The 15492-nt window shown below is 44.1% G+C and overlaps 1 protein-coding gene and 1 long non-coding RNA gene across 2 annotated transcripts in view; both read left to right on the top strand.

Annotated features, from left to right (window-relative positions):
* LOC126176335 (cGMP-specific 3',5'-cyclic phosphodiesterase) overlaps positions 1–10518 on the top strand; it is a gene marked incomplete at its 3' end in the record, with an annotated part of 587168 nt that extends 576650 nt beyond the window's left edge. The window contains exon 21 of the mRNA XM_049923487.1: positions 10366–10518. Coding sequence (XP_049779444.1) covers positions 10366–10518 — 153 coding nt within the window. The remainder of the gene's footprint in view (positions 1–10365) is intronic.
* Positions 10519–10562: 44 nt separating this feature from the next.
* Positions 10563–13646, top strand: LOC126175139 (uncharacterized). The gene is made up of 2 exons (XR_007535530.1): positions 10563–10700; positions 13475–13646. It is a non-coding gene; the product is annotated as an uncharacterized LOC126175139 (long non-coding RNA).
* Positions 13647–15492: the final 1846 nt, after the last annotated feature.

A 15492-nucleotide genomic window follows, 5' to 3' on the forward strand; every position in this document is an offset into this window, starting at 1 on the left:
ATTTTCCAAATTCAGCGATATTATGACGAGGTTGCATTGTGGGCTACGCGTAATCAGACTGCTAACCGATAATATACACTCTGGCGATCACTGTTTTGGTATTTGTCTGGAAAAACCACGGGATTGGTAGGTAATGCCATATGTGGATTTATGAAGCCGATATAGCTTTTAATATGGATACTCGTGTGCACATGTAGAACCAAAACCGCTTGTGACAGTAACATACAGTAGTTGTTGGGATCAGGTTCTTTTAACATCTGGCAGTTTGTAAGACGATTAAACCTCACTTGTTAAGACACGGTGGTACCACTCACAAGAAAAACTTATGAGACATGTCCACCCATCATTGATTTTCGGTCAGTATTACTTCGTATCGCCAGTGATCAGTCATTGATGAAGTATTGTACTTAGTAGTAGGGGCTGCGTGATGGGTTCGCCTTGAGCATTAGGCTTATAATGTATGTGTTTGTGTTCCGACATGTGCAAAGGAAATCACTATGTCAATTCGTAAGGAAGGTATGGATTTGATGTCGAGTACTGTGATAGCAAAGGAAGGAGTATGTCAAGTCATAAGAATGGTACTGTTATGCAATTTTGTCCTATGATGACATGGTGGTGACTGTGGCTGTTGTTTGAAGACAAATGTTGATGGTGTTATTTCTATTTCTAGAGCCACAGCTGTCAACTGGCTGTATTTCCAATAGTTCGCTCACTGTCGAATGTCATTCAACTGAGACCGCGATCATAACATTTAGTTGTAAGTACAGAGATAAAATATCTCTGATTTCTTAGGATGATGATTCTACGTGTGCGTGCTTGGCGTGCAGCGCCAGTGGCCCGTGTGGGGATGACTTACGTTTCCCATTAACGGAAGGAGCTGTCCGAATGGAGACACCTGTTGAAGTGTAGGAATGTAGATGATCTAACCGTGGTGTCCTCTAGACGACCGAATAGCGAACTAATATTTGGTATTTGTTGGATAGCTTTCGTGATCGCGTGGAAAATTGAGAAGATTGAATATGAAGGTGTATTTGCACTGGACCGTTATTCCCTCCCATGTAAATTGTTGGGTTGACTGCTTCTTCACATTTCGCGCCTTTATTTAGTTGAGAGAAGATTGATTGTTGTGGGGAAGACACGTTTGCCAGTTCTCTAGACATGAGAAACACCTTAGTTGACCTTGTAAATTATATGGATGATTTGGATCTGTTACATCACTGACGTCGGTATCTGCGAGTGGAAATATTAGTTTTCTCTACTTTTTTTCGAGTTTCCGCGTAAATGTCTTCACAGACATGACATGATTCTAGTTAGTCAGTGGCTTACAGCACGCCCCACCTAGATTAAAGTTTTGGGTTTGTAGAGGAATAATTTCCACTCTATATCTTCGGAATTATGTTGTGTGCTTGATAACGAGAAGTACCGTGAAAATCATATTATGGCAGACCATGCTAAAATACATGTGTTTTTCTAATCCCAGAGTCTGGAGATGGTTGCAGAAAAAGCAAGCAAGCAAGGAGGTCCGGACCAGAAACAGAAACGCGTTTGTGCCGAGGGGGAATGAGCCAGAATTTGTAGGACAGTTCTGCGAGTGACTTCGGTCCGCCACTGGCGTTCTGATCACCTGTTAGGGGTGGATCACTGCTGACCTCACAGGGAAATATCTAGTGCTGCGAGGAGTGTATACAGTGCTGTCTGCCTTCGCAGTATATTTACGAATTATCTAAAAGAGCTGATTTTGTATGGCGCAGAATATGAATTGTAAGTTTATTACATCGAAATGGTACGCAGTGATATATTGCTGCATTCTAAATCTGTTTTGCGCTCTAATATTCAAGCTCCAGTCCTCAGTGGGAGAGCAGTGTAATTGAGTAAGAGCCTTCTGTATTTGATGATCTGTAGATCACTCTGCCAGGTTTAATTGTTGGTGGAATATGGTGATCTGTACAAAATAAAATCATAATGCTCTATTCGGTCACAAGACATCCTTTGTGCTGGAATGTAGAAGCGTCTACAAACTGTATCGAACAAGATGGAGGCAAGGTATGTACAGAAAGTTCTGAGAAAGCAAGTGTTCAAAGACAAGTTGAAGCAGACCACCCATATCTGATGGGGATGCCGTCACTCATCCGCCACTGTGGTATTGGGACATCTCCAGACCTGTAGCTGTAGGATACCGAAAATTCTGGCCATTTTTTTCTTGAATGCTTTTATGATTAATGATGTTTTCATGAGTGTGCACAGGCTTTTAGTAGTGCGAACGTTTAACGTTTCTGAGATGTATACTGATAGCAGGACAAACATTTTGCGTGACGTGTCTGCCATGCCGGGTACACATGCATGGCTAGACGCAGCTCGCATGTTCTGTCATGGTCACTAGGAGAATGGACCCTGTGCTATTCTGTGACATCAGTATCCTCAGGTATCACGTCAGGAATGGTAAAAACAAGTGCTGCCCAGAGGTGTCTTACGTATGGGACTGGCGCGATCGCGCCTTGGAAGTCTGTCATGTTGTGATTGCACTATAACACTCGAAGAACTCTAACTGTACATACGAAAATAGACCCAACTTTCACCTGCTCTCTGTAGGCAGCAGCGGCGTGAGATTGATGGCTTGCACTGGCCTGCGTCCGGTGGTGGCTCATGGCAGTGTCAATGCGCACGTGCCCTTGGAGTGTCTGCACTCTGCAAATAGGTCTTTGCTCCTGTCCGGTCAAGTCAGCAATGGTGCCTAGATGATCACGTATTTCGAGAGGAATTTCTCAGGTTTCAAGTATGAAGGGGATGCCGCCGCCTCATGCTTGAGGGACTAAACGGGCACTTGTTCATGACTTGTCATCTGCCAGTGCATCCCGACTTCTGGGAGCATGTGCAGTAGCCTCCTGTGGTCCAGTGGACAGGGGGTGGCGAGTGGTGCCTGAACAGGTCTGCAGGCTGTGCTATGCATTATTTGGAGAGTTTATGAGTTGATTTCGTGTTTGCATGTCAATGTACTGCATTATTTAGGAGGAGTCTGCATGTCAGTGTGGTGTGTGCTGTAACTATTTCAGTAATTTAGGAGTTGTTTGCATGTCTGCAGAACCTTATTTCAGTAATTTAGGAATAGTTTACAGGTCTGTTGCTGTGTGGCGTGACTCCAAGCATGTCAGAGCGTGTGTTTTATATCAGTGTGATAAATGTTGTTGTTGTTGTTGTTGTGGTCTTCAGTCCTGAGACTGGTTTGATGCAGCTCTCCATGCTACTCTATCCTGTGCAAGCTTCTTCATCTCCCAGTACCTACTGCAACCTACATCCTTCTGAATCTGCTTAGTGTAAGTGTGATAAACATACTATCTAAAATCCATCTCTAAATAAACTGTTCCAAAATAAATAAAGTACACTCCTTCCTCTCTCTAGCAGCCCAGTGCAGGCTGAGTCATTTTCCTCTGCCAGATAGCCATCTTGGGTTACATCATGGAATGGATGACAGTGCCCTCTGATGGTGGTATGTTATACTAAGTCATTTGGACTCCAGACCCAAGGCGACCACACTGTTTCCCTCCATTTTCCCCCGCCATCTTGGACTACATCACAGAATGGACGACAGTGCCCTCTGGAGGCAGTACTGTGTACTAGGTCAGTTGGACTCTGGACCCCATAGGGACCACAGTGTTTCACTCCATTTTCACCCCGCCATCTTGGATTATGTCACAGAATGGATGACAGCACCCTCTGTTGATAGTACTGTGTATTAGGTCAATTGGACTCCAGCCCCCTTGGTGACTGTTGTGTCTAGACAAGACAGCCTAGACACAATGAGAGGGAGCCGAAAGGCACGCGCTTAAACTCGCGCAGGCTGGCGTGAGGTCTGAAACAGGATACGTAATGAATGCTATAAAGAAAAGTACGTAGCTTCTGGAATACTTAACATTTGTAGAACATCGCTCTTGATGATACGTTAATAGAATCTCAATATCTATACTGGTAATGGCGCCTTGCTAGGTCGTAGCAAATATAGCTGAAGGCTATGCTAACTATCGTCTCGGCAAATGAGAGCGTAATTCTCAGTGAACCATGGCTAGCAACGTCGGCTGTACAACTGGGGCGAGTGCTAGTACATCTCACTAGAGCTGCCGTATGGCGGCGCTCGGTCTGCCATCACTGACAGTGGCGACACGCAGGTCCGTCGTATACTAGTGGACCGCGGCCGATTTAAAAGCTACCACCTAGCAAGTGTGGTGTCTGGCGGTGACACCACAGTGACCATACTGTTTCCCTCCATTTCTCCTCCGCCGTCTTGGATTACATCATGGCATGGATGACAGCACCCTCTGGTGGCAGTACTATGTACTAGGTCAGTTGGACTCAGGACCCAATGGCGACTACACTTGATGGTGTTACTGCATCTAATTGTTTAAATAAGCAGTGCATGCAAAATAAAGACTTATGTCCTGCACTGATTAAGTCTTCTTCCCACTACTTCCTAGGACGATGTGGCATTCAAATGACTTAGATTAGTGAAGGTAACCCAACTGCCCCTTCTTTCCTGCCATTTTCGTGTGTTAGTAGAGATAGCTCATTTGACCTATCTTCCCTCCAAAACTCAAACTTCCCACCAGTTCCTAGAAGAGGTGGCGGTCGGATGACTTAGGTTAGTGGAGGTAGCACAGGTGACCTATCTTCCTGCTATTTTCTTAGGTTAGTAGAAGTGTGTTGCATTGTCCTGATGGAATTTGATGTTCCCACCACTTTCTGGGGATGGGGGGAGGGGAAGGAGTTAGGTTAGTGGAGGTAGTCCATCTTGAATGACGTCAGGGCCGCTATCTTGGATGATGTCATGTGTTGTTGTCATGTCTACAGGCAGCCATCTTGGATGACGTCATCGCCGCCATATTGGATACATCTGGCAGCAATGGAAAGTGTCACCACTCCTGCTTTGCCCCACTACAAACGTAACAGGATGTTGTAGACATCTCTATAGCAACGCCCCAGTTGGTCACAGCTCTATAGATGGCTGCTGTTTTTGCCTGCAATTGTTAGCACTATGCGGCTGAAAGCTGGCAACAGTGCTGCAGACTGCCCTACATTCCAGGAAGGTGTGTGCAGAGACGGACATAAGTGTGTCATGGTCCCAGGGTGGGTGCGATGGCTTCCAGCAGTAGCAGTGTCTGCCCACACAAGCTGAGGCAGGCAACAAACAGCTCGCCTGCATAGGCAATGGCAGTCGAACTACTGCACAGTCCCAGGCTCGAGCTGTAGACATCCAGAGTAGAAGGCTGGCAGCGGCTGAAGTTAGCCCCCAGGTGGCCTGCCGCTCAGTCCACAGCGCTGCACTGGGCACCAGCAGCATCACCACATCCAGCAGCAGCTGTGTCACCCTTGACTGTTTGAGCCGTGTATACTTGTACACTTGTGGACTGACATAGATCCTTCCACAGCACTGGTGGTGGGTGGCTGGCTGCGATTCCCAAGTAACTGGGCCACCAGTGACATAATGACTCTCCCTTCTACGTTAGTTGTTGATATTTCAAATCTGGTCCCTCTGCTGCACCTGGCGCGGTATTAACTGCCTGGCATCATCACAGCAGTTGCTTATTTATTTAGCTATTTAGTTACTTAGTTAGTTACATGTTACATAGACCATTTGAGCAATTCTTTTATAGAAATGATGTGGAACAAGTCAGTTTACAGGATATGTATCATTAGGGTTAACATTAATTAACATATTATTATTTTTAGTCCCACTCATGCAACAACACTTAATTTTTTTCTGTTGGCTACCAGTAGAAATTTATCAATGAAATAGAAGTAGCTGTTGAAGAGAAGTGATTTTAAATTACATTTATAACTCGCTTCCCTATCTGGCAAACATCTTATGTCATTGCTTTAAATATCAAAAGTCTTTGTTCTTGTATATTTAAGACATCTCTCACCCCCGACAGCTTGAACAATGGGTAATAAACGTCATGCACCCTCTATTGCTCCAGTGTTAAAGATATGTACATACTGTTCTTCCCAAATCGTGATGGATTAAAAATTAATTAGAACAGTATGTACTAAGATAGTACAGATAAAATTCCTACCTCCTTGAAGAGAAACCGACATGATGTCCATGGCTGAACACCACATATTATTCTTACTGCTCGCTTTCGATCAATCAATACTTTCTAAATGATGATTTACCCCAGAAGATTATTCTGGATGACACTATTAGTGGAAATATGCAAAATGCGTCAGGAGACTGATACCTTTGTTTCCAAGATTGGCAATTATAGGAAGAGTAAAACTAATTGAACTTAATTGTTTGAGAAGCTCAGTAACTTGCTTCTTCCAGTTGAAGTGTTCATCAATATGGCCGGCTGGGGTGGCCGAGCGGTTCTAGGCGCTACTGTCTGGAACCGCGCGACCGCTACGGTCGCAGGTTCGAATCCTGCCTCTGGCATGGATGTGTGTGATGTCCTTAGGTTAGTTACGTTTAAGTATTTCTAAGTTCTAGGGGACTGATGACCTCAGCAGTTAAGTCCCATAGTGCTCAGAGCCATTTGAATCATTTTTTTTTTTTCATCAATATGAACAACTAAAAATTTGGAGCATTCTAGCCTGCTTCATAAAAACTCCTGCTCATGTACTACGTACATTGTTGGTACACAACTGAATACAATGTATTTTATTCCAGAATTTAGGAAGAGTCCATTTTCAGAGAACCACTTAATAATGCTTTCGAAAATATCATTTACTAAATTTTATGCTGCCTTCTCTCTAATGGCATTATTATAACACTAGTATTGCCTGCAACAAGTACCAATTTTGCTTGTTGAATGTTAAGCGGAAGATCATTCACATATATAAGGAATAGGAGTAGCCCCAAAATTGAAGTCTCTGGGACTCCCTACGTGATTTTACTCCTGTCACTAAAATGTTCTATCTTTCCGACACTGTCTAAATTATTCAGTACAACCTTTTGCATTCTGTTTCAAGTATCACTCAAACCAGCTGTGCATAAAGCCATCAATTTCATAGAATTTGAGTTTTTCTAAGAGCGTATCATGATCTACCAAATCGAAGGCCACAGAGAGATCACAGAAAATGCTTATGCGGCCTCTTGCGTTAGCCGGGGCTGTGGTGTCGTAATTTTATTCAGCTGCACCTAGCTAATTATTTGCGGCACAACAGCGCTATCCTTGATGTAACTCCACAAGGCCGCGCGGGATTAGCGGAGCGCTCTTAGGCGCTACAGTCATGGCCAGTGCGGCTGCTCCCGGTGGAGGTTCGAGTCCACCCTCGGGCATGGGTGTGTGTGTTTGTCCTTAGGATAATTTAGGTTAAATAGTGTGTAAGCTTAGGGACTGATGACCTTAGCAGTTAAGTCCCATAAGATTTCACACACATTTGAACATTTTTGAACTCCACAAGAATAAATCACAAGGCGTCAGGTAGTACGGCGAGCACGCTGTCCACTAGAGTAGCGCCGGGTGATCCTGTGCAGCGGTGTGGCCACGTCTCATTCAGGCAGTCTCGTACACAACTGTGGAAATGCGGAGACGCGCCATCTAGTTGAGAAATGAAATCCACGCCATCAGTTTCAAGTTGTCGAAAGAGCCACAACTGCAGTGTATTGAGATAGGTGATATCATAGACGGTTCTCTCATTGTAGACCAAGGGTCTGTTGACTGTCTTGCTGGAGACAAGCATCATCTAACCAAACTGCACGCCTACGGAATATCGCCTCAGTTGTGCGACTGGATTCGTGATTTCCTGTCAGAAAGACCACAGTTCGTAGTAGTAGACGGAAAGTTATCGAGTAAAACTGAAATAATATCTAGCGTTCCCCAAGGAAGTGCTATAGGCCCTCTATTGTTCCTGATACATGTTAACGACGTAGGAGACAATCACAGTAGACGTCTTAGATTGTTTGCAGATGATGCTGTCATTTACCGTCTTGTTAAGTCATCAGATGAACAAAACGAATTGCAAAATATTTAGATAAGATATCTGTATGGTGCGAAAAGTGGCAGTTGACCCTGAATAAAGAAAAGTGAGAAGTTATTCACATGAGTACTAAAAGAAATCCGCTGAATTTCGATTACGTGATAAGCCACACAAATCTGAAAGCTGTAAGTTCAACTAAACACTTAGGGATTACAATTACAAATAACTTAAACTGGAACGATCACATAGATAATATTGTGGGTAGAGCAAACCAAAGACTGCGATTCATTGGCAGAACACTTAGAAGGTGCAACAGGTCTACTAAAAAGACTGCTTACACCACACTTGTCCGCCCTATTCTGGAGTATTGCCGTGCGGTGTGGGATCCGCATCAGATGGAACTGACGGATGATATCGAAAAAGTAAAAAGAAGGGCAGCTCGTTTTGTATTATCGCGAAGTAGGGGAGATAGTGCCACAAACATGATACGTGAATTGGAGTGGCAATCATTAAAACAAAGGCGTTTTTCGTTGCGACGGGTTCTTCTCGTGAAATTTCAATCACCAGTTTTCTCCTCCAATTGCGAAAACGTTCTGTTGGCACCCACCTACATAGTGAGAAACGATCATCACGATAAAATAAGAGAAATCAGGGCTCGCACAGATAAATTTCAGAGCTCGTTTTTCCCACTTGCCGTTCGAGAGTGTAACAGTAGAGAGACAGCTTGAAGGTGGTTCATTGAAGCCTCTGCCAGGCACTTTATTGTGAATAGCAGAGTAATCACGTAGTTGTAGGTGTAGACAAAGAACAGTTTAACTTTCTTGGAATCCCGAACGAGTTCAACAGCTGCACGTTAAGTCTCTGTCCGCGGTATCCTTGTGTTGTGTCGACTGACGTTTCCCAAAATATGAAAAGTTGCTTTGTCACTGAAGATTAATTTGCTTACGAAGTCATGATTTTCGAGGCTATTCTCTGCATCAGCGCAGAACTGCCGACTTCGCAGTTTGTCGCCATGGCTTGTGGTTCGCAGGAGCTGCTATTTGTACAGCTGCACTCTTAATCGCTTACGAAGGATTTTCCACACTGTTGGCTGAGGGATGTTAAATTGTACACTAGCCCGATAGGCATACTTTGTGAGACATCGCAGCGTCGCGTACCTTACACAGTCCAATGTCTGTTGTGACACAGAGTCCGCTCACGCGTTTTTCATTGCAGAAACAACACTCCTCCTCGACTATCTTGTACAACTTCACTATGCTGTTGTAAATTGGTCAAGTCATGTGAAACTTCCTACGGAAAGCTCTTTTCACGCTCACTGCCGACCGGAAGCAGGCAAATTCGAGCACGCGAAACGCCTTCTCTGTCTAGTTTTGGGCAATACCCTCTCGACGATTTATTAAACTAACTTGACGGCAACATATTCAAAAAAAATCTTTGAGTTCGTCTTTCGCGTATTGTAACATATTCTGCGTTACGTTTACTGTGTTGCGTACACCGATTTTTTGAAATGTTCAAAAAAATGGCCCCTTAGCACTATGGGACTTAACATCTGGGGTCATCAATCCCCTAGAACTTAGAACTACTTAAACCTAACTAACCTAAGGACATCACACACATCCATACCCGGGGCAGGATTCGAACCTGCGACCGTAGCGGTCGCGCGGTTCCAGACTGTAGCGCCTAGAACCGCTCGGCCATTCCGGCCGGCTTTTGAAATGTTTCGTAGGCTTTACAACTGTCCTCAACGTGTGCGGTCTTCTACCTAAAGAGCAAGTTAAGGAATTCGGGTAGCAGCAATTGTGGACCCTTCCGCGACGTTTCTGAGTTCCGCAGTTCGTGTCGGCCTATGAAAATAGTGGAGCAATTATATATGAGATGTCCAGAGATGTCGTTTCAGTGCTCCTATTCCAGTATTAACGCATTTTTACTACACACATACGAGGACATGCAGTTCCCAAGGTGCTCCCATTTATCTAAAAGTGTATGTGACGTTTCTGTTTCAAATAATTTTGTATTGCATCAAGAATATGTGTTAGTAAATCGACACACTCTCTGTAAATCATTCTTGACACGCAAGTCGCAGAAGTGGCGCCAACTGAAACGACTAGCAATTCGGCGGCCGAACCCCAAAGGGAATATCCCAGCCAATAAATGCCATATGATCATTTCATTTTTCATTTCTTCTTTTGCATTTTTGTGTTAGACAGGATGACTGATGACAGATGAATTGTTCACTGTGTGAACAATTAAGCACAAGTTGTAGCTCAATGGTCATAAAATAAGTTTTTGGTGCAGCCGCAGATGTCTCAATATGTCCTACACTAAAACAAAGGCATAGAAAAGGTGTTGTCTCACTGATTTATTTGTTATTTGTGGATGCTGTTGTAAAACGTGTAGAGTGCATATGTTTTGCAGCTGCACGCGTGAGATGTGACGGTGGTAATGCCGTGTCGACAGGGAGAGGCGATCCCGCCGGCGCGCAAGCAGAACGGCAGCACTGGGGCGGCGGCTAGCAGCGCGGTGGCAGCGGTCGCGGGCGGCGGCGGGGGCGGCGCCCTGACGCTCGGCCTGGGCCTCGGCCGGTTCGCCAGCCTGCGGCGCGGCGGCCGCGCGGGCAGGGACCGCAGGGGCGGCTCGCTCTACGGCAACGTCCGCGGGGGTGGAGGGGGTGGAATCCACAAGAGGGCGGCGGCGGGGGCGGGGGCGGAGGCGGCGGCGGCTCCCGTCCGCAAGGCCAACAAGGCGCGCAGCAAGCTCTGCGAGATCATCTAGTGCCCGCGCGGCTCGGCACGGTCAGTACACGGCTGGCAGCACACCTGCTATTAGCATGCTAGAAATTATGTGATTGAAGGTGGAGGAGGAAGAAAGGAAAGACCCGCCAGGATAGCCGAGAGCGCTAACGCGCTGCTTCCTGGACTCGGGTAGGCGTGCCGGCCCTGGATCGAATACGGCCAGTGGATTAACGACGACGGCCGGTGTGCCGGCCAGCCAGGATGTGGTTTTTAGGCGGTTTTCCACAGCATACTAGGTGAATACCGGGCTGGTCCCCACGTCCCGCCTCCGTTACACGACTCATAGACATTTGACACACATTCACACTATTTCACGATCTACGGGGTGGCGGCAGGATGGGCATCCGGCCACTCCTTAAAATTAACATGCCAAATCTGGTTAATCATGGACGACCCTGCGTAACCGCAGGACAAGGCACAAGCGATAGCGATAACGATAGAGGAAGAATGGAAAGGAAAGGATTTGGACGGGGTCTGCTCATAGGAGGCACTAGATGGCAGTGTTGGTCAGTCGTGGAGCGAACCACGATAGTTCGCGCAATTGCGACAAACGCTGTGTGCGGGTGGCGCACTGGTTAATGCCAATGCCTACTAAGCAGAAGATCATGGGTTCGAATCCTGATCCGGCACACGTTTTCACTCGTCGCCGCTGATTCCGCGTAAAGTCCCGATGACGATGCAACTGATATCATTAGTTCCTTCACTGTCCTTTCCTCCCGCTCCCCCCCCCCCCCCTTCTCCACCTTCAATTACATAATGTGTGTAACACCTGCTAATTCAGCGTGGAGAGTGTTCATCGGATATGACCGAAAGAATATACACCACACTTTCATATAAATGTTTGGTATTACTTTACGACTGACAGTTCGGAAAAAACACGTGGAGATGCGTTTGTGTAGAAGTTCGCAAGTGATGTTCGAAGGGATTGCTGTGTCAAAACTCTACGGATACCAGTCACTGTTTTGACTGGACCAGACAGGGGAATCTTCCTACACGTCAGTCAGGGGTCCTGAAGATGGTGTAATCTAACGCCGAAACTGATTGCTCAAATAAAATAACAACTGGAAATTTAGGTGGCTGAAAGGAGTCCTGATTCGACATTCTATACTGAGCAACTGAGGCCCAGCAACCGTCTCTATAAAGACGGACATACAGTGAGTTGTACGTAGCCTCTCCTACTCATAGCGCTACGTGTGCGCATCTACTGTATGTGACTTAAAAACATGAAAACAGTTTCCTTTATAACAATAATTCTACATCCACAGCCATACTGTGAAAACCACTGTGAAGAACATGGCAGACGGTACTTCCCGTTGTACCAGTTAAGGTTCGTCAACGTTCCATTGCAGAGTAGTCAAGTACATGTAGCTGTAGACTTGCATCATAAGAGAAAGAAAAGTAGGATATAGACGTTACATGTGTATGTGGGAGGGAGTAATGTAGAACGTTATGTAGACAGTTGGCGGCGCTCTTTTTTATTCTGTCGGCAGTAGAATATTTTTGTTCACGTTTGTCATTCGCTCGCCGGTGTCGACGCAGCTCGCACTACGGTGGAGGGAGGGGGCGAGCGAGGACTCGCCGTCCAGGTAGGCTGTGACTTAGCGAGAAAGTAGTCTCCAGGTATACTGGGTGCAAATTTCATAGATTTCCGGTCGGGTGCAGATTTCACTTGGTATAGTCCTCATATATGCGGAAGAGGTGAGACGGAGGAGAGGGGGGCGGGAGGGGGGAGGAGGTGATCGAGTTCCACCCAGACTAGCCACTGGCCTGGTCAAGTTTTCAACACAGACATTGATACCACTAGATTTCATTCAGACCCACTAAACGACAGTAGATAGTTGATCAAACAGCCATGTTGGCGAAGCATATCAGTGCTGAAGCATAAACTTCAACACACTGCGTCACCCAGACCACCAAGTCAAGTTTTCAATGAAGCTGTAAGCCTAAAACAAACCTGCTCAACTTAGACGTTGATACCAGTAGATTTCATTCAAACTGCGCCCCTCTAGCCACTGGCCTGGTCAAGTTTTCATCACAATAGATTTCATTCAGACCCACTAAACGACAGTAGACAGTTGATCAAACAGCCATGTTGGCGAAGCATATCACCGCTGAAGCATAAACATCAACATATTGTGTCACCCAGACCACCACAAGAACAACAGGAAATCTCAGTTTCAAATGTATTTCCACTCTGTAACTGGTTGTAACATCTACAAAACAGTTACATCATGATATCTGCCTCGTCAAGAGCTAGACTACCCTCCCCATCGCAGCAAAAGCGACTTCATTTTTTCGTAGATTCGACTACTTCCGAAATTACGTTAGCAGATTGACAATTAGTATCTCTGCCATTTCACCTAGCATTTTAACGCTAAATCTCAATGACAGCTTCAATATCAGCTATAGATTTTTTTATTATTTCATCTGAATAAAGTGTTGAATAGGACTGAAATAAGAGTTTTTGATGTAATTCACACGTCAAACATGGTATTTTGTTATTTAATTACTAACTATTATACAGTATCCATTATTTTTAGTAAATTTTAGCGTCTTTTATATTAAAGACTTGAATGTGTCAAGGCTTTTACTAAGCTTCTTCCCCATCTGCCTCTACATTCCGTGGCAACTGGCGGTAGCAGCCGCCCCTCCGCTCCCGATAACGTACTAACCATTTGGTAAACATATGTTCCCTCCATCTCTCTGAAATCTGTTACTCTTTGCATAAAACTGTATCTGGTGACATAATGAAATTTACTATTTCTTTGTTGCAGAGAACACTGCATAGCCCCAGTGCCGTTCCCAAAGGATAGAGAAGTAAGGCTGATACAAACTAGAGAGGAAGTAGATTTCCAGACTGCTTCACGACCAAAAAAAAAAGACAGCCAGTTACCTACAACGTTCGTTCTACGATATTTGATGGCTGTCCCGGAAGACTTACAATAATCGAGAGAATACTGAATTTCTAAGAATCTAGTCTGAAAAACTGGGTAGCTGAAGCATCAGTCAGTATACGTAGGTCTTAGGAACTTTTAATGTGATATACTCACTGCACTGTCTCATGAAATGGCCTATCCCTTGTTGTCTTTATAAGCTGTCAATTTATCGTTCCTTTTGTAATATAGTTTCTCGGTGATATTTGTGATAAGCAATAAAAACTAAAGCGAGAGTAATTTTTAGAAGTCGATCTTTCAAGTCAGATAATTATGAGAACATGTGAGTTTAAATCCGATTTTCGTAAATATAAAGATAATTTGTAATGACCATCAGTATTAACAATGTACCGTAGTTTATAAGAAAATAAATTTGTGAAAACTTTTACTTTTCACTGTTTTACCCAATCTTTGAATTCACAACCTCATCCCAGTAGCTACAGCTACATACATATTTCCATGAACAATTGTGATGTGTGTGGCAGATTAGCACGGAAATAAGAAACAGAAGACGATATGAGAGGTTGACAGAACACAAATACCCTCCTCAGACATTAGTGGGGAGGTTTACATAATAGAAAGCTTGGAAAACAGGACAGAGGTAACGGAAGACTGAAACAGTTGAGCAATGGTTGTGCGTCGTTCCTGGGTACTGCCAGCAAAAGCTGAAATCTCAGGTTCGAGTCCCCATCTGGCACAAGAGTAAATATGCAATCTGTAACAGGTAACAAGTTATGCACAATACAGGTCATTAACAGAAGCACATCTAAAGACAGTAACGCAAATCTTCATAATGCCGCAGATAACTGATAAGCTATATCAGCACTCTACAGTAATGCTCAAAGTTTAGAAACACAGATACTAATTTTAACCACACATTAATATTAATTACAATTCGTGCTTTATATATACCACAGAGCTGGTTATTGAAATTTTAAGTTTAATTATAATTGTGCTGTTTGTTTAAATTCAGCTAAACGTTTTTCTTTCAGTAATCAGCTTTACCATGTTTCTTACTATTTACATTGATATTCAAGACCCATATGTCCTCACGCTTCAATAAAAATTTATCTTTGATCTGTAAAGGCAAATAAATATGTGGTATCTGCATCTAAGTTTCCAAGAATTTTGTTGAAACGAGAAAGTTTCAACATTTGTATAGGGCTGTACTTCAAAACTTTACAAAACGTTCATGTAATCCCAAAGGCTCATGAATACTGTTTACGAAGATATGTTACAGTCGAAATGAAACAGCTATTCATAGGTTAAGTCTTCAGCTTTATTTCAGAAGAAACGGGAGTATTGCTCCAAAAACAATAACATTTCCTTGTATTCAGCTGCTCCAAGAGAGACATGTCACATGTATCAACCACACTGATGAGCAGAAATATTACGAGCATTTAATTAATATCGTGATGTCCCATCTTCGGAATGCAGTGCAGCAGTGGATTCTTCAACTTTTTGGTAGGTTTCCGATGGTATGTTGAACCAGATGTACACGCACAGGTCAAATAGTTCCCGTAAACCATGATCAGGCTGTCTGCGGTCACAGAGCTGGCACCTGATAGCGTTCCCGATAAGTCTTGTCGGGTTCAGATCAGGTGAATTTGGTGTCCAAAATAAAAAATTAATTTTTTTCTTACGATGCTAGATACCTGAGTAAACTATGAACATTTCATTTCCACAGTTAACTCCAAAACAATTACGATTCATTAACTCTGAATCAGTTGTGTATCAACGTAAGTCTGGAGAAGTAAATAAATAACAAAATTTTGATAGACACTGGTACAAAATGTACACTAAATAAAAATTTACTTTACTAAACTTAAGTAATTATTTCTTAATTGGCTTACATTACT

This window comes from Schistocerca cancellata, chromosome 3 (assembly GCF_023864275.1).
Source record: "Schistocerca cancellata isolate TAMUIC-IGC-003103 chromosome 3, iqSchCanc2.1, whole genome shotgun sequence".
Lineage (NCBI taxonomy): Eukaryota > Metazoa > Arthropoda > Insecta > Orthoptera > Acrididae > Schistocerca > Schistocerca cancellata.